Source organism: Mustela putorius, unplaced genomic scaffold, assembly GCF_011764305.1.
Source record: "Mustela putorius furo isolate JIRA1106 unplaced genomic scaffold, ASM1176430v1.1 tig00537248_pilon_pilon_pilon, whole genome shotgun sequence".
In the NCBI taxonomy this organism is placed as follows: domain Eukaryota; kingdom Metazoa; phylum Chordata; class Mammalia; order Carnivora; family Mustelidae; genus Mustela; species Mustela putorius.
Genome location: NW_025422387.1, coordinates 6,701,706 through 6,725,939, shown reverse-complemented (window position 1 = coordinate 6,725,939; position 24,234 = coordinate 6,701,706). Strand labels below are relative to the sequence as shown.

Genomic DNA, 24,234 nt, shown 5'->3' with positions numbered 1-24,234 from the left:
ATATAACAAGCGCCAAATAAATGTCGGCGAACAGGTTACTTTCCGACTACAGCTAGAACTCCACCATCACCCCCTTGTGCGGAGGAGAGAAACTGAGGCTCAGCCCCCAGACCTGACGGGGCTTTGAGACCATTTCAGCCAACTAAGGCCTGGATACATGGGGAAACTGAGGCCCCAAAGAGCAGAGAGCCGGCCCAAATGCTATGGCCGGCCTGGTTGTGCTCGATCTGAAAACGCACCCTGAGCTCCAGGGGAAGGCCTGGCCCGGTGGCTGCTTCGGTCCCTTCTCCCCTCCCCGCCCCGTCCGCCCACCGCCTCCTGCCAGGCTCTCCCTCCACAGCCCATAGGCTGGGTCCACGCCCTGTGATGCCGGCCTGGCTCTGCGGGACCCACTGACAGGTTTGGGTTTTTTCTTTCAAGATTATTTATTTGTTGGGGGGGGAGGGGAAGGAGAGGGAGAGAGGGAGCAAGAATCTCAAGCAGAGGCCCCGCCAGCAGGGAGCCCAATGTGAGGCTTGAGCCCGTGACCCTGAGGCCACGACCTGAGCAGAAATCAAGAGTCAGACACTCAACCGACTGAGTCACCCAGGTCCCTGCTTATCCACTGACTTTATAAGAGAAGCCAGAAATCTATGGGGCGCCTGGGTGGCTCAGTGGGTTAGAACCTGTCTTGAGCTTAGGTCATGATCCCAGGGTCCTTGGATCGAGCCCCACATCACGCTCTCTGCTCAGCAGGGAGCCTATTCCCACCCGCCCTGCCTGCCTCTCTGTCTGCTTGTGATCTGTCAAATAAATAAAATCTTTAAAAAATTTTTAAAAGAGAAACCAGAAATCTGGATTCTTCTGTGAAATCTCTACATTTTATGTTTTTAAATATTGGTAACCAATCCAACTTTGTTTTTTCTTTTAACTGCTGATTACAATGGCATGTCCCAGGCCTGGCCTGGCGGGGGGCTGACACTCCACGGGCTCGGGCTCCAGGGAGCAATTGAAGACCGTGGCCAGGGGCTTGGAGGTGGGAGCCCCTTGTGATCAGGGTTCCTGTCTCCTCAGGTGCATGGCCCTGAGCGAGTCCCTTTGCCTCTCCCAGAACTTAGTTTCTCCCCTGTCAAATGGGTCAGTGGCCTTGACCTCAGGGGTAGGGACTTCGGGTCAAGTGTTTAGGGCAATGGTCAGCACAAGCAGGTGCCCAGGCAAGATAGTAAATATGCTGCGCCCCCCCCCCACTCAATTCTAGCCCAACCCTGGGACTCAGATGTCTGAGGAGGGGGAGTTGCCATAGGATGAGTGGGGATGGAGACCAGAGGGTCTTGTAAGAGAAGAATCACGCCCCTGCTGATAGTGTGAGACCCCCAAGTCCTCCCTCTGGCCACATGGCCCCCACCTAACCCAGCCCCAGCACCTTTCCAATCTTTTCTGTGCTTGTTCCCTCCATTGCAGCCCCCGCCACTTGTTCATCCCTCGAAGTCTCCTGGTTCGTCGCCGCCCCAGGGCCTTTGCACTTGCTCTTTCATTGACCTGGGACTCCTACACCCAGATCTTTCAGAAATGGCACCTTTCCTCATCTCAGACATCACCTCCTTCCAGGGGCAGGACTACTTTGAGGACCACCCCCCAATGTGGTAAAACACACATTGTGCTTCTCCTGAAGGTGAGCACCCAGAAGGGAGGCCCATCTCCCGCCCACCCACAGGGTTGCCACTGAAACCAGAGATGGCCATAACCACCCATCTTTGGACACTGGAAATAGCCACAAATGTCTCCTCCAACCACCCTCCAGCCACACCCCCCCACCCCCGCCAGCAGCCCGACTCCGGCCTCCACTTACACCCCCATTAGCAAGGAGCTCCCCTTGAGAGCCTCATCATGACCCTGAGGGGCTTTTACCCCTGCTTAGAGGTGAAGGAGGCTAAGTGGGGACGAGGTCAACCAGGGTAACACAGCTGGTCAGAAGCAGAGGTGAATCTTGAGGACCCATGAGTCCTTGGTTCCCTGGCCTCAGATTCTGGGTGGCATGTGCTTGGCTGAGGCCCAAGGAACATGCCTCTGGGCAGCTGCCCTGTCTCAGCTCGTGTCCTCCAAACCTTTGCCTGCTCTAGGCAGCGGGATCTTCTCCAAGCTGGGGCTCAGCACCGTGCAAGGGCCATGGTGTGGGCGTGAGCCCAGGGCCCAGGCCCTTAACCACCACCCACTGGCTGTCAAAGCTGCAGCCTTCTTTTGCCTTCTGTTCAAAGCTGCTCCTCTGAACAACTCCAGGCTCAGAGGTCAAGACTGCCCACCTGGCAGGCACACTCCGTCAAGACTTAGAGTCTAAGAATCCTCAGCCTGGAGCCTGGACACTCCAAGTCATTCCAGGAAACATTCAGGAACAGCCCCTAGATTGTTCCAAACACAGTGGGAGGCTGCTAGAAGCTGCTGGAGCTGGGCTGCTCCATCAAGCCAGATACTTGGTGCAGGGGCTGGGAGAGGCCCTAACAGGGCAGCTCACTTTGTGGGGGACACCCCAGGTCTTGGACCAACCACCGAGCCTGCGACACAGCCTTAGGGCCCCAGCTGCCCTCCCCCAGGCCTCAACTTCACCAGGGCCAGAACACGACACACAACATTTGTGCCTCCCAGTTGGGCAGTGAGGACCCAGCCCAGCACTGGGAATAAAACTGTTCTCAGTCCCAAAGTCATTACCATGACCACCACCACGACAAGAAGAAGCACTCACACTGAGTGCTCCCTGGGCCAGTTCACGCAACAACTCCACAAGACGAAACTGTGAGTACAGTTGTACTGTGAGCCCCCGTTGTACAGAGGCGGCCACTGAGGCTCGGAGAGGGGCTATCACTTGCCTATGGCCCCAGAGCTGGGAAAAGGTTAAGTCATGATTTAAACTCACTCAGGTCCACTTGACTCCTGATACCTGGTTTTCCAAGATGGTTTGTTTTAAGCAGAAGTTGTTTTTTAAATTTATTTTTTACTTGTATTTTTGAAAGTATTTATTTAGTGTTCTCTACCCCCAACATGGGGCTCAAACTCATGACCCCGAGGATCAAGTGTCGCTCACTCCTCCGGCTGAGCCAGCCAGGCACCCCAGAAGCTGTTTTGAAAGTGAAGTTTTATAGGGACCCCGTGCTGTCACACAGATAAGACCACGTGTTTGCCTTTCACGGTGTCATAACCTCAAGACTTTAAAAATGATGAGAAAACAGTTTTTATCTGCACTTGCATTTTCCAACAGCTTCCCGTTGTGTTTGGAATAAAACGCTAACTCTTCACGGGACCCTCTAACCACACATACGCCCCATGCCCCATCTTCCCTCTCTGTGCTCCCACCCCCCAGGCCTCTTCTGTTATATTCTTCAAAACACACAGAATGGGGACGCCTGGGTGGCTCAGTTGGTTAAGCAGCTGCCTTCGGCTCAGGTCATGATCCCAGCATCCTGGGATCGAGTCCCACATCGGGCTCCTTGCTCAGCGGGGAGCCTGCTTCTCCCTCTGCCTCTGCCTGCCATTCTGTCTGCCTGTGCTCACTCTCTCCCCCTCTCTCTCTGATAAATAAATAAAAATCTTTAAAAAAAAAAAAAAAACAAAAAAAAAAAACACACAGAATGCCTACCCACCTCAGGGCCTTTGTCTGTGCTGCTCCCTCTGCCTGAAACACTGAGAGTTTTTTTTTATTTTAAAGATGTAATTTTTAAGTCCTCTCTGCACCCAAACTGGGGCTCGAACTCATAACCCCGAGATCAAGAGTCACATGCTCTACTGATGGAGCCAGCGAGGTGCCCTGACACTGAGAAATTCTTCACTCAGGATTAAGACTGGTCCAGAAGTCACCAGCTCAATGCTCACTAGGACACTTTGGTAATTAGGACAGGGTAGTGTTGGCCTAAGGACAGACACATGGGCCAGTGGAACAGAAGGGAGAGTCTTCTAGAAGCACACCAATGGACACTGGATTTAGGATAAAAGCAGCACTGCAATCCAATAGAGAAAAGATGGTCACATCAGCAAATCGTGCTGGAACAACTGGAAGAATCATGACCCCTACCTCACGCTGTACATCAAAACTAATTCCAGATGGATTTGGGTCCATAATGTGAAGGCCCAAACAATAAAGTTTCCAGAAGAAAAGATAGGAGATCTTCATCACCCCGGGGGCGGATAAAATGTTCTTAAACAGGACATAAAAAGCGATAACTGTAAGGAAAGCAGCTGATAAGACGGACTTAAAGAACTTGTGTTCATGGAAAGATTCCATTAACGAAGAAAATAGAGAACCCACAGAGTTGGAGATAATATTTACAAAACAAGGAAATATATCCAGCATATATGAAAAGTCCTATGAGAAGAGACAACTCAATAAAAACAATAAGCAAACATAAAAGAGTTAATTCCAGGGGCCAATAAACATATGAAAAGGTGTTTAACCTCATGAGTCATCAGGGAAATGCACATTAAAGCTGCAGTGAGTACCCGGTATACACAGCCACCGGGAGGGGGGATGGAAAAACACTCTCATACACGGCTGGTGGGACAGAAGATCTTGCAGCCACTTTGAAAAAAATACAGACGTTTCTGATGAACATGCACTTGCCACATGACCTAACAAGGCCTCTAGGAATCTCCCTGAGAGAAATGGATGCACATGTCCACACAGGGATCTATTTGCGAATTTCATAGCTTTTATGAATTTTATTCCTAAAAGTCCCAAAGTAGAAACGATCCAAATACCACCGACAGGTGGGTGTAAGCTCCCTGCCGTACCGAGATAGGAAGGGGCTCCTGACGCACAGGAGAGCACGAACAAGCCTCTATAACATTCTGCTGAGCCAAAGGAGCAGACGCAAAAGGCAACCTGCTGCGTGATTCCATTTGTATCAAGTTCAGGAACAGAGAAATGTAATCCGTGGAACAGGAGTCTGTGGGAGGAGGGGGGGGCCTGGGTTACTGACAGGCAGCGGGAGGGAGCCCTGTGGGTGTTGGGTGACTTGGGCGTGTGCGAACATGGCCACCACCGTGGGGCTTCCCATTCGCTCACCCTCTGTCCTGGATGTCCGAGACACAGCGTCGAAGGTTATGTCACACAAGGGGATTCTTTGGCAACACCCAATCCCAACCACCAAATCGGGACCCCTCAGAGATACTCCCAGAGGCCCCACTCCTCCTCCTTTATAACATTGTGCAGAATTTATGACTCCCTATTCGATTGTATGTTTCTTGCCCAGTAGCTCCCACTAAGATGCCAGGACCCCAGCATCGGCATCTGTGTACACGGTCCATGCTCAATAAACATCTGTTAAATGAATAAGTCTCCTCCATTCAGACCGGGACCCTCCGGGGGCTAGGATCACATGTGCCTTGCTCACTTTCCAGCAGCATGACAGAAAGAGAAAGGAATCAAATGAAAGCCACGTGGTTGCATCAATTTGATACAGCTGAGTCCAAGATAGAGCTTGTCAGGTGTTTGGAACCCCTTAAGCCTCCAGCCTCACCTGCAGAGCTGAATTAAGTCGTGGAAAAACACAGAATTTTTAACACTTTAAATAAGACATCCACCAATCATGAGACATGCAAAGGAATCAAAAGGACGGTTTTCAACCCCCTAGAGAACCTCCTCCTCTTGGTCATGGTCCACCTGGGTCAGGGGTGTCAAGGACCAGAGGGACCTGTCACAGTCCACGTGATGCCCATCTACAGTGTCTCTGCACTTTCTACAAAATCCTTGACCACTACTCCTCAAAACCCTCAAAACCGTCATCAGAAACAAGGAAAGCCTGAGAACTTGTCAAAGCCGTGAGGGCCCTAAAGAGACACCACGACAACCGAATCGAATATGGAATATGCTGGAACAGAAAAACCGACGCGAGCCGCGTGCGGTCTCGGTTAGGCACATGCCGCAGTAACGCGGGCCGCTAAGGTCAGGCACGGCTGCGTGGGGCGTCCGAGGGAACCCCGGGCCATCTCTGCACCGTCTCCGCAAATCCAAAACTGCCTGAAAGAAACGCCTCACTTTTTCCAAGGCATGCTTTCCCTTGGGCCGCATGTGGCCGCCTGCGGGGCTGTCACGCGGGGAGCTTACCTTGGGCGGGTCGAAGAGCTCCAGCACGCGGTCCGCACCGCCGTCGGGGCCCCGGGCGCGCCGCAGCGCCAGCCGCCCCCGCTGCCAGCGCGCCCCGCTGTCCATGGACGCCTCGTCTGCCAGGCTGTAGCGCAGCGCCGCCTCCTTGAGGGCCTCGGGCGGCGGCTCGCGGGCCAGGCTCCAGGGCAGGAGCTTCCTGGCCAGGCCGGAGCGGGCCGGGCCCTCCCCCGCCTCCCCCGCGGCCCCAGTGGCGGCCGGCAGCTCCCAGGCCGAGCCGCGGCGCAGGATGTGGCGCAGGCTGTGGCGCAGGTGCTGGAAGGTGCAGGCGGCGGACGGTCGCGGCGGGGCCAGCTCCTCCGAGCTACGGGCCTTGGGCAGCGCAGGGGCGGCGGGACCCGGGCCCGACTCGGCCGGGGCTGCCTCGGCCTTGGACGGGGGCCCGCGGCCCGTGTCCCGGTAGTCGCGCGCGGGCGGCGCGGCCCGGGTCCCCGGTGGCCCTGGTGTCCAGCCCTCGCGCACCTCGCGGCAGAAGTAGCGCTGGAAGAGGTCGGTGAACTGCAGCGACACGAGCTCGGCGCGCAGGGGCGCGTGGTGCGGGTGCTCGCGCGCGAAGAGCCAGTACTGCCGCGCCAGCTCCCGGGCCGCGGCCACCGCGTGCAGCTCGCAGAACTCGCTCCAGCCCCGCGGGGACGGCGACGACGCGGCGGCCGACGAGGAGGGCGAGGACGCGGAGGAGGCCGAGGAGGGCTGCAGGGTGGGCCCATTCATGGCGGAGACCGAGGTGGGGCGGCCAGGCTGAAAGACACAGAGGGGTGGGCAACAAAGGAGTGAGCAACTGAGCAAAAGACTACTTAAACCCGCGAGACAGGTTATTCACCAGGCACAACGTCAGAAATCGGAAGTCACCGATAATACCCGGTGCTGGTGAAGGTGCAGCGAAATGGTCACTCCCCTACAGTGCTGCTAGTGCTCGGAGTGATACAGCCTTTTTGGAGGGCAGTTTGGCAGGGTGCATTTCAGACCCAGGAACTCCACTTTCAAGTATTCGAGAGAATGCTTGCTGCATGTGCAGAGAGGTAGGTACAAGACAATCCCCGGATGTGACCGACCGGTGTTTATACAACTTAAATGCCCATCAGAGACTGGTACAGCAAACGGCGCTGCATCTGCAGGCTGTGGTATTCTGCAGCAGTGGACGAGGTAGGGGAAGGTCTGCACTGCCACCCCAGGGAGATCCCCAAGGCAAACCATGAAACAATGCAGACTCTGTGGTCCCATATACGTGAACACACACAAAACCGAACTACCAATTTTGATGTCCATGTAAATGTGTTTAAGTGGCGGGCAAGAAAGGTGTGGCTGGCACAAAGCTGCTGAAAACAGTGGTGACTTCTGGGGGAAGAACCGGATTTGGGATTCAAGTAACGAAGGAACACTGCTGCTACATGTCTCTCTGGTTGAGAACACTGAGCCTGGGTTCAAACGCCAGCACCACCACTGACTCGTTACCTGCCTTTAGGTGAGTTACTGACTTCTCTCTTGTTTCCCCATCTGTAAAATGGGGAACACGCTTGTACCTGCCTTATAGGAGTGTTATGAGGATTCACTGAGTTAATAAATATAAAGGTGTTAGAACTTGGGAAAAGCCTACCAAAGGCTGGCTGTTACTATTTAAATATTACAATGAGAGTGTATCACTGGTGTCAATAAAAATAAATATAAAACGACAAATAAAAAGGAATTAACAAGACTCACAAAGGAGTGCAAAGGTTATTTCCTGCTCCGATGAGGGGGGGGATATCAGGACAGGCAGACTCTTGCCTACGCATCCCTCCTGGGGCTCCCTTCTCCTCCTACCCCTATGGCTCCTTCTTCGGCACCACACAATCAAAACGGTAGAAGCCCCCCACCCTCTGCTGTCCAAGGTGCTGAACCCTGGACCTCTCTAGTCACAATCAATGCTGTCCTTCCAACTAAGCCTGGCTGGGCCTGGGCTCCTTTGGGGACGACATAATGACAGCTGCTCATTCTGCCACCATGCCCCCTCCCCAATAAAAAACTATTACTGAGGGTCTACTCTGTGCCAGGCACCAAGCTATACTATACACATATGTGGAGGCTGTGTGTGACCTCTGACACCTGACTGGATCTCTCTGAACCCCACTTCCCTCATCTGTCCAATGCGGAGCACATGGTACCCACTTCATTAAATGGTTATAAGGAGTCCTTGAGAGGCACTCAAGGTGGAGACCAGAACCTGGAGACCAAGGTTCCTTCTACCACACCCCACAGCACACATACCTTCTATCTAGGCAGGGGGCGGGGGGGCAGGCCTGCAGGGAAGCTACAGGACAGTGAGGGCTGCGCTGCCCTGCCCTCCCTGGGCCATACTGGGGACCCTGCAGTGACTGCAGTGGGGCGCCCCAGGCAGTGTAGAGCAAGTGTCTGCATCAGTGAGGAAGGCGGAGACCTCGTCCGCTTTGCACACAGTAGTCAACAAAGGCTGCCAGGCAGAAGGGAAGGGAGGGGAGGAACATGTGCCCTTGGCCCCCACACTGCCCAGAAAGCCGCCCTGCTGCTGAGGGCCTGTGTGTGATTTGTCCTTAGTTAACCCCATGGCCACCCCCATGCAGTCGCACAGGCGAGGCAAGCACTGTTCTCGCAGGTTAGGGGGCCCAGAAAGCTCTAGGATTCCAGACCCAAGCTCCTGCTCCTCTAGGAGACCCTGTGTGATCTGCAGCATCACGTGCTGGCTGCAGCCTCTGGGCCTTGCCTTCAGTGTCCCCTCAGCCCTGCCTGCTCTGAGCTGGCTTCCAACTTCACACGCGAGAACCTTCTATGAGCCCACAAAGTCCTGAACTTGACCTTCAGCACACCCGTCACATGTTAGCATTCAACAGCAGGCGCGGCTCAGTCAGCGAAGCGTCCCACTCTTGATTTCAGCTCAGGTCATAACCTCGGGGTTGTGAGCTCCAGTCCCCCCAATCGAGTCTGCTTGAGATTCTCTCCCTCTGCCTCCCACCAAGTGCGTTCACTCCCTCCTCTAAAATAAATAAATCTTTTTTTTTTTTAAGATTTTATTCATTTATTTTTTTTTTAAGATTTTTTTTATTTATTTGAAAGAGAGAGATCACAAGTAGGCATAGAGGCAGGCAGAGAGAGAGAGAGGAGGAAGCAGGCTCCCTGCTGAGCAGAGAGCCCGATGCGGGACTCGATCCCAGGACCCTGAGATCATGACCTGAGCCGAAGGCAGCGGCTTAACCCACTGAGCCACCCAGGTGCCCCTTATTCATTTATTTGACACAGAGAGAGAGAGATCACAAGTAGGCAGAGAGGCAGGCAGAGAGAGAGCCGCTGAGCAGAGAGCCTGATGCGGGGCTCAATCCCAGGACCCTGAGATCATGACCTGGGCTGAAGGCAGAGGCTTAACCCACTGAGCCACCCAGGTGCCCCTAAATCTTTTTTTTTTTTTTAATAGCTGTTATTTTTTAAATTAGTGGCTATTTCCACACCAGACTATGAGCTTCCCAATCTGGTCCCTGCTCCAGCCCCAGTTCCTAGCATGCAGCGGGAGCTCAGTAAATGCCCACTGAATGAATGAATGTACGAATGCAAGCGATCAGCTGTATTTGCAACCCATAGTCCCGCAAGAGATGCATTGGGGCCAGTCCCCCCTCAACAACCACCTCTCACCAGGCCAACCCACCTCCCAGGCACCCCCGAGTCCCGAAGCCCAAGGGCAGGGCCCAACCTCGGCCGGAGGCTTCCTGGAACAGTGTGCCAGCTCCAGGCTTCCCCACTGCCTGGGGAATGGCTGGCAGCCCTCCTAACCACACCTCCTACAGTTCCCCCAACAGAAGAGCAGTGTGGACCAAGTACTTGCTAGACATCAGGCCTCGGTTCTGCTTTTGCAAAGCATTAACTCTCCTAGGCTTCATGGAAGCCCTAAGAAGTTGGGCCTATAATTGCTCCCATTTTACAGACAGAGAAACTGAAGCATGGGAGGTCCCATTGCTGGCAATAGAAACCCCCACAGAAGCCCTCCCAAAATGCCTGGTCAGTGCCAGAATGCACACCGTTAGGAAGACTCACTTTCCCAGCGAATGTATATTGAACGAAGGAAACCCAGGGGAGGGACATAAACTTCTCATTCAGCCCCTGCGGAAGTCAGGGGGCATCAGCTCCTCTGCCCAGGTCCCAAAGCCACCAGGGGGTCAGGAAAGCAACCACAGGGTACAAGTTTAAAAAGAATGATTGACATTTGTATACATTGTAAAATGATCACAGGAAATCTAGTTATTATGTTGTATCCTTGAAACTAATGTTTGTTGATCATATCTCAATTTTATTTCTTAAGATTTTATTTATTTGACAGGGAAAAAGAGAATACAAGCAGGGCGAGCGGCTGGGGCTCCATCCCAGGACCCTGGGATCATGACCTGAGCTGAAGGCAGACATTTAACCGACTGAGCCACCAGGCACCCCAATCGTATCTCAATTTTAGAAATACAATTTTAAAAACAAAAATAAGAATAAATGACACTATTTCTGGCTTTTTAGATGCCCTGCCGTGTGCTAAACACTTTGCATTTATACTCACTAGTTTCATCTACACTGGAGGGTAGAGGGGAGACCTATCAATACATCCAGTTTATAGATAAAAAAGCCAAGACATGGGAAGATTAGCTTGCCCAGAGCCCTACGGCCAGTGAGGTATAGAGCTGGGATTAGAACCGCTCTCTGTCCTGTGCGCTCAACCAGGGCTGTTTGCCCCTGGAAGGTGCAGAGGCCATCTCGCTCGGGTCACCCCCACGGCCAGGTCAGAGTAGATGCTCCCGAAATAGCACCTGTATGAGTTAATGAACTCCTGGGATTGGGGCGGGCTGCGGTTTGGTAGTCCTGCTCTTGGAGTCGTACTCCTGACCGACAGGGACAAACAGAAGGGCTGCAGGGCTCTGAGAAACACACCGAGATCCACCACCCCTCCCAGCCCAGACAAGCACTTGTGGGGCTACCAGCCAAACTTGGGGCCGCCTCCTGCCTCTGCAACTTCTTCGCTGTGCGGTACAGAAAAGGGGGCTCGTCTCTCTGAGCCCGTGCCCCATCTGTAAAATGGGCCAGTGTTCAGCTCTCGGCAGTCACTAGGAACATTCTGAGAATGGAGGTCTGCGAGGCGCTGGGCACTGGGCTCAGCAAACAAGTGGTTGTTGCTATTTTATTACTCTTACTGCTAGCAGAGAAGAGCACCAGCTCCAGAGAATTTCAGGCCTTTGATCATAGAAGCCAGAGAGGGAGCCTGCCTTGTGGGCTGGGCCAGCAGGGAGCATCAAGGGAGCCTGAACAAAAGGCCTTCTCAGGGGAGAGGTGGCTCCAGGCAGGAGCTCCGGGCAGGAAGTCACCAGTCAGAGCACTGAGTGCTCAGCTAGGGCCCACGTCTGGGAGAGGTCTGGGGCGGGGGGGGGGCGTGCCTCGGAGGTTTCCTGGCTGGGCCGGCAGCCAGGCGGCAGGAAGATGGTCCTCTCCTTGGGCCCGAGCCCCGGTGGCAGCCATTTATTGAACACTTACTATATGCTAAGTAATTGATCAGATCACACCCACTGTGGGATTAAAGCCTGAAAACCTCTTAGCAGAAAGCATTTATTAATCACCTGAGGAATTCCCAGGAATCTCCAGGCTTAGGGTGGGGGGTATAAGTAGGAGGGTGTTTGGGTCCCTTCCACTGGCCCCTCCTCCCCCCTTCCCCCACCTACCAGAGCACAGGGATGAACGCACTCACACAGACAGGCCTGCAAATCCGCAGAGTCCCTCCCACCTGATGCACTTGGGCTTCTGGGGCGGGGAGTTCCCAGCTATGTGTGTGGAGGTGGGGCGCCCCGGCATTTCCCAAATCCCATGGTGGGGTGAGGGATAAGACGGATGTTATGCGGAGCAGGAAGGTCGAATCCTGGCACCCCCTTCCCCCCAAGTCCCCACAGCAAACACATGAAAATCACGGTCCCCCTGCCCATCCTAGGGCCCTGGGCTGGGCTGGGGGTGGATCTGCCTCTCAGGACCCCATATTCAAGACAATTATGTCCACCCGAGTGCCTGTGGGCCTTAAAGCCCTAGCCCGAGCTTGGTGTCCCCCGCTGAAGCAGATCCAGCCTAAGCAACCCTCAAGCCCCTACCAAGTTGGAGAGAAATGAGGCGCTGAACAGCTGGGAATCCTGGCTCTAGGCAGGGAATCTGAACTGTGGGGCCCGCTCTAGCCCGTGACCCCAGAGACTGGGGCTCCTCAGCCCCTCTTCTATCTGATCACCCTGGGTAACAACATAATCTGGGGAAACTAACATTTCCCACTTAATTATGAGGCCCAGGTGCAGACAAGACCGTTACCCACCTGTGGGAATTTCACCTGCCAAGGCTTGGGGAGAATAGTTTAAATTGTGGTAAATGAAGTTAAAATGAGCCAGTCCAGAGCTTCCATCCTCCCCCAGGTCCACAGCTTCCCCTGCCCCCAGCTCACAGATGTTTGAGCAGGAAGTCCCATATTTTTGGAGGGAGACACCTCCTCCAGGGAGGCCTCCAGGTTGACTATAGGCCACAGCAAGCATTTTGTCCTTTCCCACCTATAGCACCAACTTCTCCAGCAGCCCAGACCCTCTGCCCAAGGAAGCCCAGAGAGTTGGGGGGGGGGCGGGACTCCAACACACACGTCTGGGAGTCAGGCCACTGCCCTCTCACACCATTCAGGCTGTCCAGACTGTGGAGAAGCCCCTGGGATGTAGGGAATAAAGGTTCTGAGGTCCTGGGGAGGCTGAGAGGTGGGTTCTGCCCTATATCACTGAGCAGTCCGTGGAGTCCTGAGGCACCCTCTCTGGGGTCACCTAGTGCCCAGGGACATTCAAGTCCTCTGTGCCCACACCCAGCCTGACACCCCAACTACCTACCCAGCTAGGCTTCAGGAGAAAGCCAGGGACTATCCCCCCAAGAAAGGGCAGTACCCCCCAGCCCCAGCACCACCCCTCCATACCAGCGTGTGACTTCTGCTCACTGCCCCGGAGTTGAGAAGGCTGAGACTCTACCCAGGGGACACCCCCGCGGTGTCCTGCACCCTGCAATGGTGTCAGGAGAGGTGAACCTCTCCCCACACTCACCTTCTCTGGCCTGTCCCGTGAGAGGCCGGCTCTCAGAGGGCGTATTCATGCCCAAGGCCCTCTTTTGTGACCGCCTCCCCCAGTCACATTTCTAGTCCTCCAGCTCCCCAAGGCCGGCACCTCCATCAGGCACCCTGTGAGTCAGCTCCCGGTGAGCAGGGCAGACTTCCTCCCTCCCAGGCCTCCCTGGGGACACAAGGGGCAGTGGCAGCCTGCCCTCGCTCACCGCCCCCCCCACCAACGGGGGTGGGGGCCCACATCCGGAAAGGCCCCCAGAGGCTCAGGGCCTGGCTCACGAGGAAGCCTGCAGCCTGGCCCCCCTCCCCGACCCCTGACAGGGTGGCGTGGGAGGACAAATCTTCCAGCCATCTGCTCAGCTGCTGGGCTTCCGGTCGAGGCGGGGCCGGGGGACACCAGGAGGACTTGCTCTCCTGGGGAAGTGCCCCTTGCCCTTGCTGGGAAGAAGAATACCAGGTTGCGAAGCCTAGGGGTGGTCCATGGGACCTCAGAGCCCCGGCTGAGGAATGGTGGTTCCCCAGGGGACAGGACCCAAGTGAGCTGTGTCCAGCTGTGGCCTTTGGACCTGCCCAGTTTCCAAGGGACTACAGGCCCCCGGAAGCCAGGGAGCTGGGGTGCAGGGCTCCTGGGTCCAATTAAGCCTGACTCAGCGAGTGACCCCAGCTGAGTCACTTCCCCTGGGCAGACTGCCCGCCTCAGTTTCCTCAGGGAGGGAGGGTAGCTGGGAGCAGGGTCTGGCTGGGAACAAGAAACTTGTATTACACCTCTGGACTCTGAGGCAGGCTTCTCCCATCTGCCAGATGGAAGCAGCTTCCTGCCCCGCCCAGCCAAAGATGCTGAACACCCGGGGCGGGGGGGCGGGGGGTGGTACGGGTGGCCCTTGGGACCATTTTCCCAGGAAACCCAGCAATGAAGTATTAGCCCCCTCTAGGGCACTCACAGTAGCAGCTCACACTTATTGAGCACCGACTGCATGCCAGGCATTGTGCATGCCTCTTTTCAATATAATCCAGGCATTAGTACTCCCATGTCACAGAGGAGGACAGCAGAGCTCAGAGAGGTTAAGGGACAAGCCCAGGGGCACAGAGCCATAGCAATTACAGCCAACGCCTTTCAAGTCCCTACATTGCGCCGGGCTCACACACTCCATATATTACCTTACGCACAGGTTCATATACCCCTGAAAGGCTAAGACTCTTGGTCCCTGTTGGGCAGATGAGGTCCAGAGAGGTCCGATAATTTGCCCTAGGCCTCACAGCTAGAACCTGGCAGATCCTGGATTTGGCTCCAAAATCCATGTCGCTACCAAGGAGAAGTGGGAATTTAACAGGAGAGGCAACTCATTTAATAATACTACTAATAATATCCTTACCTATTATCGTCAGGGGAGGCCCAGCTCTGACTGCTTCATGTGCATCTCCATACCCCCAACCCCCAAAGTGGGCTGCACTGGGAGGTCTTCCAAGTGCCTCCAGCCCTGCCCTCTTTGTCCTTGGAGAGGTTCCATCCAGGAGGTGGAGGGTGTCCTGGGGTAACACGGCTGGACCAAGATATCCAAGGGCCCCCAAAGGCTGACCTGCTTCAGTGTCTGCTGGGCCCAGGCTCCCCCCATATCTGGAGTGGTTCTACAGAATCTGATTTGTACTAGAAAGTTCTATCTAGCAGGAAGGATTAAGTCCAGGATTTACAGGAACGGCAGGGGAGGGGGAGGGAAAACAGAGGATCAGGAAGGGAAACAATCAGAGCTGACACCCACAACAAACAGTAACAGTCTCATCACTATTGCTATTATCACTCCTGATCAAAATGTTCTAAACGCTTTGCAAATTCGCTCATATGGTTGCAATGACCCTAAGAATTAGGTACTCTGATCACACCCATTTGACAGACGAGGAAACTGAGGCTGGGATAGTAAAGCAAGGCTTTGTAGCCAGGAAGCACCACCCCCTCATCCTGCCTGCATCTTTCCAATTCTTCTCCTAAAAACTCAGGACCACGCCCCCCCTCAGAACCACCCACGTGCTGGAAATGCTCGAGGGATGCTGATGGACAAACATTCCACGGCCAGAAAAATCAAGATATTGATGGTAATGATAATAATAAAATAACCACCACCATCTGTAATTGAACCTTTTCTCTGCCAGGCAGCAGGTGCTTCTCACACAATGACTCATTAAATCCCTACCATAAACCTGTTATTATCCCATTTCACATGGGGGGGGGGGACTGAGGTTCACAGGTGTCACTTGGCCATGCCCTCAGCTGGACTGAAGCAGTGGGAGCATGGAACCTCCGCCTCCAGGACCCTCCTCTCCCACTGCTAAACCCCGGAAGGTCCTCAGACCCCAGCAGCTGGTACTTCAGTCCAGCTCCTTCCCAGCTGGCTGCCTCTGTGGTCCACAGGGGCTCGCACAAGTTCTAGGAATGTTCACCCTTTGGCTCAGAAGGATTTTCCCTCCCAGAGGAGGGTTGTGGGAAAAAGCTCAGAAAAAGTGTATTAAAAACCCTTCCAACTTCCCAAGCGGGCCCTGGCCTCTCATCGGCTGACCCCAGCCTGCCCGGGAGGCCTCTGCCTGCTCTCCCCCCATTAGGGCTGGGTCTCCAGCCCCCGCAGCCCCAGGGAGCCCTCAGAGCTGTTTCCGCTCTGGCAGCCAGGTCAGTGATGAGAAAGCCAGACATGACTCGCGCCCCTAGCCCTGGAGACCCATGTGCCCATCGCCTGGCAGGGGCCTTGCAGCTGGACTGTAAAAGGGAAGGCAGGATGGGCTGGCTGCCCTAGCTGAGCCTGGCAGCTGGTGGGGGTCAGGGGATGCTCCCCTCCCAGGAGGGGTGCATGGGGGTCAGATCTCAGCCCCTCCTGCCCCCAAAGCTGGACGTTGGCCCTGCAGACATTGCTTTGCCAGGCCCTCTGCTCCAAAGCCCCCACCGCAGCCCAATTTCACTTCCTCCCGCTCAGTCAGGCCTGGCCATGCCCCTCCCTGGAGGCCTCCAGCTGCAGGCAGTGACCTCCTCACCTACATCATCGTGGCCGGGAATGGGGAAGAGAAACAGGAGAATGAGGAAATTAAAGAAAAAAAAAAAAAACAACGCAGGACAGGCAGGAAGGCCCCCCTCCCCAGTTCCTCAAATGCAATCCCCATCATCCCAAAAGCCCCCATGGGCAGAGGGAGGGAACGGAGGGGATTTCTGCACCAAGCATTAAAGGCCTCTGAAATGACCCTCCCAGCCGTGCTGACCTAAAAGGCAAATCACCCCCATCCCGCCCACTTTTTTTTTTTTTTTTTTTCTTAGATAGGAGGATTCACCTGAGCTCCAGGTCTGGGGTGTGAGGGCACCAACTCAAAGAGAACTGAGCGCCAGGACTCTTGAACCCTTGGGAAGCCCCAAACTCAGCGGCTTGGGGGCACCTGGCCTGGCCCACCTCTGAGGTATGGTGACTGGGGAGAGGGGCTTCTAGAATCCAGAGACACCCTCCTAGCCACATGGTCTGGGCTGGGAGAATGGGGAGGGACAGGTGGCCCCACTCCCAGAGGGCTCTCCCATCCTCACAGCCCCGTCTGACTGCTTTCACTTTCAAGGTACCAAGGCTTGACCCTGGACCCCTCCTCACCACACACAAGTTGAGGGGGACTGCTGCCCTCGACTGACTGGGCTACTTTAAGGGGTAGACTGGGGGTATTAACCATACCCTCTCAGCGCCTTCCCCACTGCCTCCCCTATTACATCGCCAACACGTGTGTGGGTGGGGGTGTCGGCTGGGAGGGTGTCGCAGGAGCTGCAGAAGGGCCGCCCCTCCCTGAACACCCCATCCGGGTCAGGGGCAGGACAGTATTTCAGGCTGTTGTGGGAGTGCGCAGACACCGGGCAGAACCGGACAGGGGGCCTCCTCTTCCCCCATCAGAGCCCTCCCAACCCGGTGGAGGGAGCGCCGGGAAAGGCGGGCTTACCTGAGAGAGAGGGGGTACGGGCCCGGCCGGCCCATGGCGTCGCGCGCCCCCGGCCCCCCGAAATCCCGAGGGGGCGGGCGGGCCCCCGCCCCGGGCGCGTTCTCTCCCGCGCGCCGGCTCCTGGCTCGCGGCTCGCTCGAGCGGGGCTCAGGCAGGAAACCCGGGCTCGGAAAATGGCCAGCGCCTCATCATTTCCGCCGCCAGCGCTTGACAGTTGCGGGGGGATGCGCCCCCGGGCCGCCGCCGGGGAAACTTTGCTGCTGCCGTCGCCGTCGCCACCACGGGCCGCGACAGTCCGGGCGGGCGGCCGGGCGGAGGCGGTGGCCCGAGCCCATGCCGCCTCGCGCCGTTATGTAAAGAGGAACCGGCTGTGCTAGCGGAGCCCAGCGGGGGAGGGCGGCCACGGCAGAGGCGGGGCCAGGGTGGGGCGGGACCGGGATAGACCACGCCCCGGTCCTTCCCCGAGCCAGACTCGGCCGGAGGGGGGCGGATCCCAGGGGCGGGGTCGGACCTGGTCCCGCCCATTAATCCGGATCCGCCACGGCTGACTGGGTCCTGGGGTCTCAGAGGAGAGCTCGGAGAGAGGCGAGCCCCATCAAGCCACGCCCACACCTCGCCCACCCGAGGTCGCATCGCGAGGGCTAAAGAAGGGAATGAACGACCGAGGGGCGGGGCAACCTTGGCCCCACCCACCTAGCCCCTGCAGACCCCCAGGTGCCTCAGCGCCGCGGGGGCGGGGCCAGATGGAGGAGAGGCGGGGCCTGGGGCGGGGCGGGGTCCAGCCTCTTGGCCTCGAGGGGGCGCGCCCCTGCGACTCCCTCCTGCAAGGCCTTATCTGCACGCTCCGGGCGGGTCCGTGCAATAGCGACCACAGCTTTCGTCACCCCCTGGGGAAGGATCCCAACCCCGCCGGGTCTCGACTATTCCGCGACTCTGCTGAACCGACCCCCCACGGCCGTAGCCCCGCCCCATTCGGGTTCTGTCCTCACCCTCGGTTCTGCTCTTGCCGTTGCTGGTGCCTGGGTAGGCCGAGCTCCCCTGGGCCACTACTATCGGGGCCACACCTCAGGAATACATCTTTCTCCAGGAAGCCCTCCCGGACCGCGGACACCCATGCTTCTGGGCCTCCCTCTCTGCTCTCCCCCGTGCTTTCATTTTCTCTGCAGGCCTTACGTGGGGTGAGGTTGACGGTGGGGTGCCCCCCAGTCTGAGGTGGAGCATACAGTCAGCGGGCCCTTCCCCCAACACGGGGCTGCGAGGTGAGAGAGGAATGTCTACTCTTCTCTCCCTCCCACAACAGGAAACTAGTCGATTAGGCCCCAAGCTTGCAGGAACCTCATCACCCCTTCCCAGACAACACACTGTCCGGTCTGCTGCCTCCTCCTCTTACTAACCTTGGGCAAATGACTTGACTTCTCCATACCTCAATTTCCTCATCTGTGAAATGGAAATAGTAAGAGTACCCACTCCACTGGATTACCGTGAGGATTAAATGAGTCAGTGCATTAAAGCACTTAGCGTTGGGCTTTGCCCAAGGGAAAGCACTACTACCTGCGTGTTTGTTAATCAGGCTTGAGTTCTGCCCCTGGAGATGCAGAAAGGGGTTCCCCAGAAGATGGGGATTTCCAGACTCCACCCAGACGGGGATTAGGGCTGGTCTGCTGTAGAATCCTTGAAATCACATAACCTTGAAGGACCTCTAGCAATGAACATGTGCTTTCCCACAAATACTTGTTAAATGCCTCCAATGCGCCAGGCACTGTTGTAGGTGCTGGAGACACAGACGTGAACAAGACAGACAAATAGGCTGCCCTTGTGGAGCTGACATTCTGGCGAGGGGACGCACAGCATAAGTACTTGAATAAATGTGATAATGGATTGAGAGGAAGATAAAACAGTTAAAGATAGACAGTAGGAAGGGGCTGTCTTAGACTAGAGGCTTGGGGAGGACCGCTCTGAGGAACTAGCATTTGAGGTGAGACCACACTTTCCCCATCCTGTAGCAAGAAGCATCTGGGCATGATAAAGTCTGAGGGAAGGGCATTCCTGGCCAAAGGAACAGTGAGTGCAAAGGTCCTGAGGTGGGAATAAGCTTGGTGCATTTGAGGAAAGTCCAGAAGGTAGTGTGATACCCAGGCTTACAGATGGGAAGAGATGAAGTTGGAAAGGTAGGACTGTCACATGGAAACTTGAAGGTCCTGGCGTCAAGTTTGGCAATTATCTTGAGAGCAATAGGGAGCCACGGGGAATTTTTGAAGGACCTGTTGAGTTTGGATTTGAGCTGCAAAGTCTGGAGTTGGCAACCCATTAGAAGGTGCGCCAGTAACATTCACACAGCATCTGAGGATGTGGGACAAGGGGTGGGGGGTGAGGTATTAGGGAAGCCTAAACCGATCACTCCATATTATTATCTCTATATGGCATCTGGGGAGACTGAGGCCTAGAGAGAGCAGTTACCTGCCTGCAGTCACACAGCTGCCAGGTGGTGCCAACAGAGCAGCAGGTACACAGCAGTTGTCAAATGGTTGCTGAAAGCTGCCAGCCACAAGCACTTTCCCTCTCACTGCCCAGACAGCAGTTTTGTTGACTTAAATGGAGACTTGTGGTTCTTCCCCTTTTTAATCACAGTGCAAGCCTTCTCTCGTGCCAGATTTCTCTGAGGCCCAAAGTGGTTTCCCTTCTCGCTTAATTTCTTCTTGCCAGGCGTCCCCTCGAGTCCAAGTTGGTTGTTTCAATGCTCTCTCCGCGAAAGACTTCTCACTCTGTTCATGCTTTTCCTTCTAAAAGCAACGGGTTTACAACAAACACCTCTTCTGTCGCCTTGCCCTAGATTTGAGAGCACCCCCGCTCTGAACTGCGATTTTCCTCTTCTTGCCGTGGCTCCTCCCACTTCATAGGTCCCTGGGGCCCAGAGTGAGGAGGTTTATCCGAATTGCCCTGAAGCAAGGGAGGTAGCCTCAGCCAGCAGGTGCCACCGCCCTTGCTCTCAAACTGTCGGGGAGAACGCCTATTGCCTGCCAACGAGGGGCTGGAGACTCTCAGGATTAATAACAGTAATGAAACAGCAGCCGATGACATTAGTAAATGCTTATTAATACCATTAACATGATATTAACAACTGGTACTGATAACAACACAAAAGTTAACCAGTATGGAATTAATAAAAGAATCAATAACAATAGAATAATAACGTAACAACTGTTAATAGATCTTGTTAAAAATAATAAGTTACTGGGGCACCTGGGTGGTTCAATGGGTTAAAGCCTCTGCCTTCAGCTCAGGTCATGATCCCAGGGTCCTGGGATCGAGCCCCACATCGGGCTCTCTGCTCAGTGGGGAGCCTGCTTCCTCCTCTCTCTTTACCTGCCTCTCCGCCTACTTGTGATCTCTGTCAAATAAATAAATAAATAAAATCTTTAAAAAATAATAATAAGTTACTGTTAGTTATTACAGAATTAATAGTAAATATAAAATAACAGTAAGATATTAGTAGCAAAAATAAATATAATAACAGGTCTAGGATTCATAGTTACCATAATAGCAAACGGTACTGGGATTAATAATAATAAATAAAAACTAAAGTAGAAGAGTAATAAGATTAATAATAAGTGTAACATGGGGCATCTGGCTGGCTTAGTGGAAAGAACATGTGACTCCTGACCCCGAGGTCGTGAATTCAAGCCCCACCCCACACCGGGTGTAGGGATGACTAAAAAAATAAACTTAAATAATAATAATAATAACAAACGTAATATAATAATAATAATATAATCATAGTTAACAGCCCCAGGACTAATAATAGCCCTTAATAGTTACAGGATTTAAAATAATAAATAGGGGCACCTGGGTGGCTCAGTCAGTTAAGCGGCTGCCTTGGGCTCAGGTCGTGACCCCGGGGTCCTGAGATCAAGCTCCGTGTGGGGCTCCCTGTTCAGCGGACGGATCTGCTTCTCCCTCTCCGTCTTCCCCTCCCTCCTTCCGGTGCTCTCACTTGCACTCTCTCAAATTAATAAAAACATTTAAAAAAATAATAAAGTAACAATAGGCTAGAAAGAGGACTAACAGTAATAGAATAATAGTGTAATCATAAGAGCTAAGGATCTAGGATTAATAACAATAGGATTACCAGTTGTGGAGGCTCGCGTGCGTCTGGTCGGGCATTGCTCCACGTCAGGGCTGGCAGAGGAAACTTCCTGTGATGATGGAGAGGAGCTGTCTGCACTTGTCCACAATGTCACCACGAGCCACCTGAGGCTATTGAGCATTTGAACTCTGGAACTAAATTTTAATTTTCTGTAGTGTTAATGAATTAAAATTTAAATAGCCTCATGTGGTCAGTGATCTCTGTCCTCGACAGCGTGGCTCTGGACATTTTCCATCAGTTAACTCATTTCGTTCTCATGACAGCCGTGGGCTAGGTACTCTTACTGTTGTTATTATCCCCATTTTATTTTATTCTTTAAAAGATTTTATTTATTTATTTGACAGACAGAGATCACAAGTAGGCAGAGAGGCAGGTAGAGAGAGAAGAGGAAGCAGGCTCCCCACTCAGCAGACAGCCCGATGTGGGGCTCGATCCCAGGACCCTGGAATCATGACCTGAGCCGAAGGCAGAGGCTTTAACCCACTGAGCCACCCAGGTGCCCCGTTATCCCCATTTTATTATGAGGAAACTGAGTCATTGAAAAGTAAAGTCATTAGGCCCGATCAGAATCTCCCCACTTCAAAGAACAGCATTGTCTGAGGGGACCCCAGTTAAGAATGAAGGCTCTGGGGTCACCCCGACAGGTTTAGAATTCTGTGTTCGGCATCCTCTTAGCTGGGTGATCACTTGGACTCCCTAGACCTCAATTTTTTTGTCTGTAAAACGGAGACCGTCACAGGGCTGGCTTGGTTGGGCTGTGCGGGAGAATTTGATGAGAAAACTTACAGTGATGGCTGGGAGTTTGGATAGCGCTTCTGTATGAACAGTACGTGTCCAACAGTGTTGATTATAATGTGTAATTGGATGTGAGTCATAGGTCCCTCAGGGAGTAGTTGCGAAGAATGGTGGCCAGAGATATCAGCTTTGTGGGCATGTCTCACACCCATTCTACAGATGAGGACACTGAGGTTTGACAGTAAAGACTGTTGCCTGAGGTCACCCAGCTAGTGAGCAGAGACCTTGGTGTTCACATCTATAAAATGTGCTTCTGCAGACCTATCCTTTCCCTATGGGAAACAAAGTCTGGGTCACAGGATGAGGCCTGAGCGCTTGGTCTGCCCCCTATGGACTGAATGTTTAGATCCTCCAAAGACTCATGTTGAAATCCCAACCTCCTAGGGGATGGTGCTAAGAGGTGAGGTCTTTGGGAGGCAAATGGGCCATGAGATCAGAGACTTCATAATCTATATAAAAGATTATAAAAGAGACCCCAAAGAGAGCCCCCTCTGTTTCTGCCAGGAGAGGTTACAGCCAGAAGCCACAATCTCTGAGCTGGAAAGGGAGCTTTCACAAGACGCTGAATCTGCCAGGGCCTTGATCGAGGGCTTCCCACTCCGGAGTTGTAAGGAATACATTTCCGTTGTTTCTGAATGGCCTAAGATAGAACGTCCATACTGAGAAGTGGAAGCTGCTGTAGCAAATACCTAAAAATATAGAAGCAGCGTTGGCTCTGGGTGATGTGGGTAGAGGCTGGAAGAGTTCAGGGTGCCACGAACAGACCCTTAAGGGTGATTCCACTGGAGACCCAGAAGAAAAAGAGGAGAGCGGCACAAGGTCCAAGATGTTAGAAGAATGACCCCAGAGGCCCTTCAGAGGTCATCAAGGACCTGGGTGGCCCGAGGATTTCAAGGGAGGGGCCGCCGTTCCGGGCTCCCCCACCCCCACCCCCATCATCGGCGGCCCCAGCTGTGGCTCCAGCTGGTCTCCAGCGTGCTGGGCCCTGCACAGCTGAGAGGGTATGGCTGCCTCCACCCAGATTTCAGAGGAGCTGCACATGCACAACCCAGGCAGAGGGCCACGTTGAGCACGGGGCCACCGCAGAGAGCCCCCCCCAAGTCAATGCCCAGCCGATTCACAGGAGCACGGTGCCCGCCGTCCACCCCAAGGGTCCCCAGCCCGTCCTTGGGGAGCTACGAGTTGTCTCCTCTTCCCCCAGAGAATCTGGTTTCGGAGGGGAAGTGACTCAGTGGCCTAAGGCCCAGTAGATAATTATTCACTTCCAATCCCGGTAATTAAAGGCCCTAATGGCTCCCCACAGGACGTACAACCTGCCACTTCCGCAGTCCTACCCCTGCCCCTGGATCCGCGCGCCGCGCGCGAGCTTCCCTGGCGCGAGCTTTGCCGCCGTCCCAGGCTGCGGGTCAGCGGCGGCGGCCGAATTGCGCGCGGCTCTGGCGCCCTCTGGTGGCAGCCTTGGGGTGGCGGCCTGGGAAGCGGCGTCCTGAGCAGGATTGTAGTGAAAATTAACTTAATTCATGTAAAAGTCCCTGCTACAAGTGGTAAGTGCTCAATAAATGTTATTGTTAATTTCCAAAGCACAAATTTGGTTATGTGCGACCTCTCTCCCCCTCTCTAAACCCTCCAAGGTTCTTATTACCTTCTGAATAAAAGCCTCACCCTGACAGGCCAGGCTCCTTCACAGTCTCATCTTCAGCGACCTCCTCTTGCCACATATCCACCAAACACCCTGTGCTATGGCCACACCAGACTTCTTTCTGACCCCGCTTCCCGCTTCCAGACCTTTGCCCACACTATTCTCACTGCCTGACATTCCCTTTTCCTTTCCTCTGCTTGTCAAACTCTTATGCATCCTTCAAAACCCCCTGAAACATGATCTGTGCTCAAAGTCTACTCCGGTTCCCTAGGGACATTGCCTCCTCTGGCCTCCTTTGGCTCCCTCTGTCACAAGCTTCTGAGGGAGAGCGGGCTTGTCTCTTATGGTGCAATTACTCATGCATCTGTCTGCATACCCCCCCCCCCCAGACTCTGAGCTCTTGGAGGGGGAGGCAATGTTTTTGCTCACCTTTGAACAGCTGGGATGGAGCAGGATTCGGGCACACATCAGGTGCTTCAAAACCT

The 24,234-nt window shown here is 54.4% G+C and overlaps 1 protein-coding gene across 2 annotated transcripts in view; it reads right to left on the bottom strand.

Annotated features, from left to right (window-relative positions):
• The window catches only part of SH2B3 (SH2B adaptor protein 3), a 38,157-nt gene extending 20,581 nt beyond the window's left edge, over window positions 1-17,576 (bottom strand). The window contains exons 1-2 of one of the 2 annotated variants that reach the window (XM_045073561.1): window positions 17,172-17,576; window positions 6,071-6,865 (exon numbers count right to left, since the gene is read on the bottom strand). In XM_045073561.1, coding sequence (XP_044929496.1) covers window positions 6,071-6,838 — 768 coding nt within the window. In that variant the 5' untranslated portion in view covers window positions 6,839-6,865; window positions 17,172-17,576. The remainder of the gene's footprint in view (window positions 1-6,070; window positions 6,866-17,171) is intronic. The other variant, XM_045073562.1, reaches the window with a different exon arrangement.
• Window positions 17,577-24,234: the final 6,658 nt, after the last annotated feature.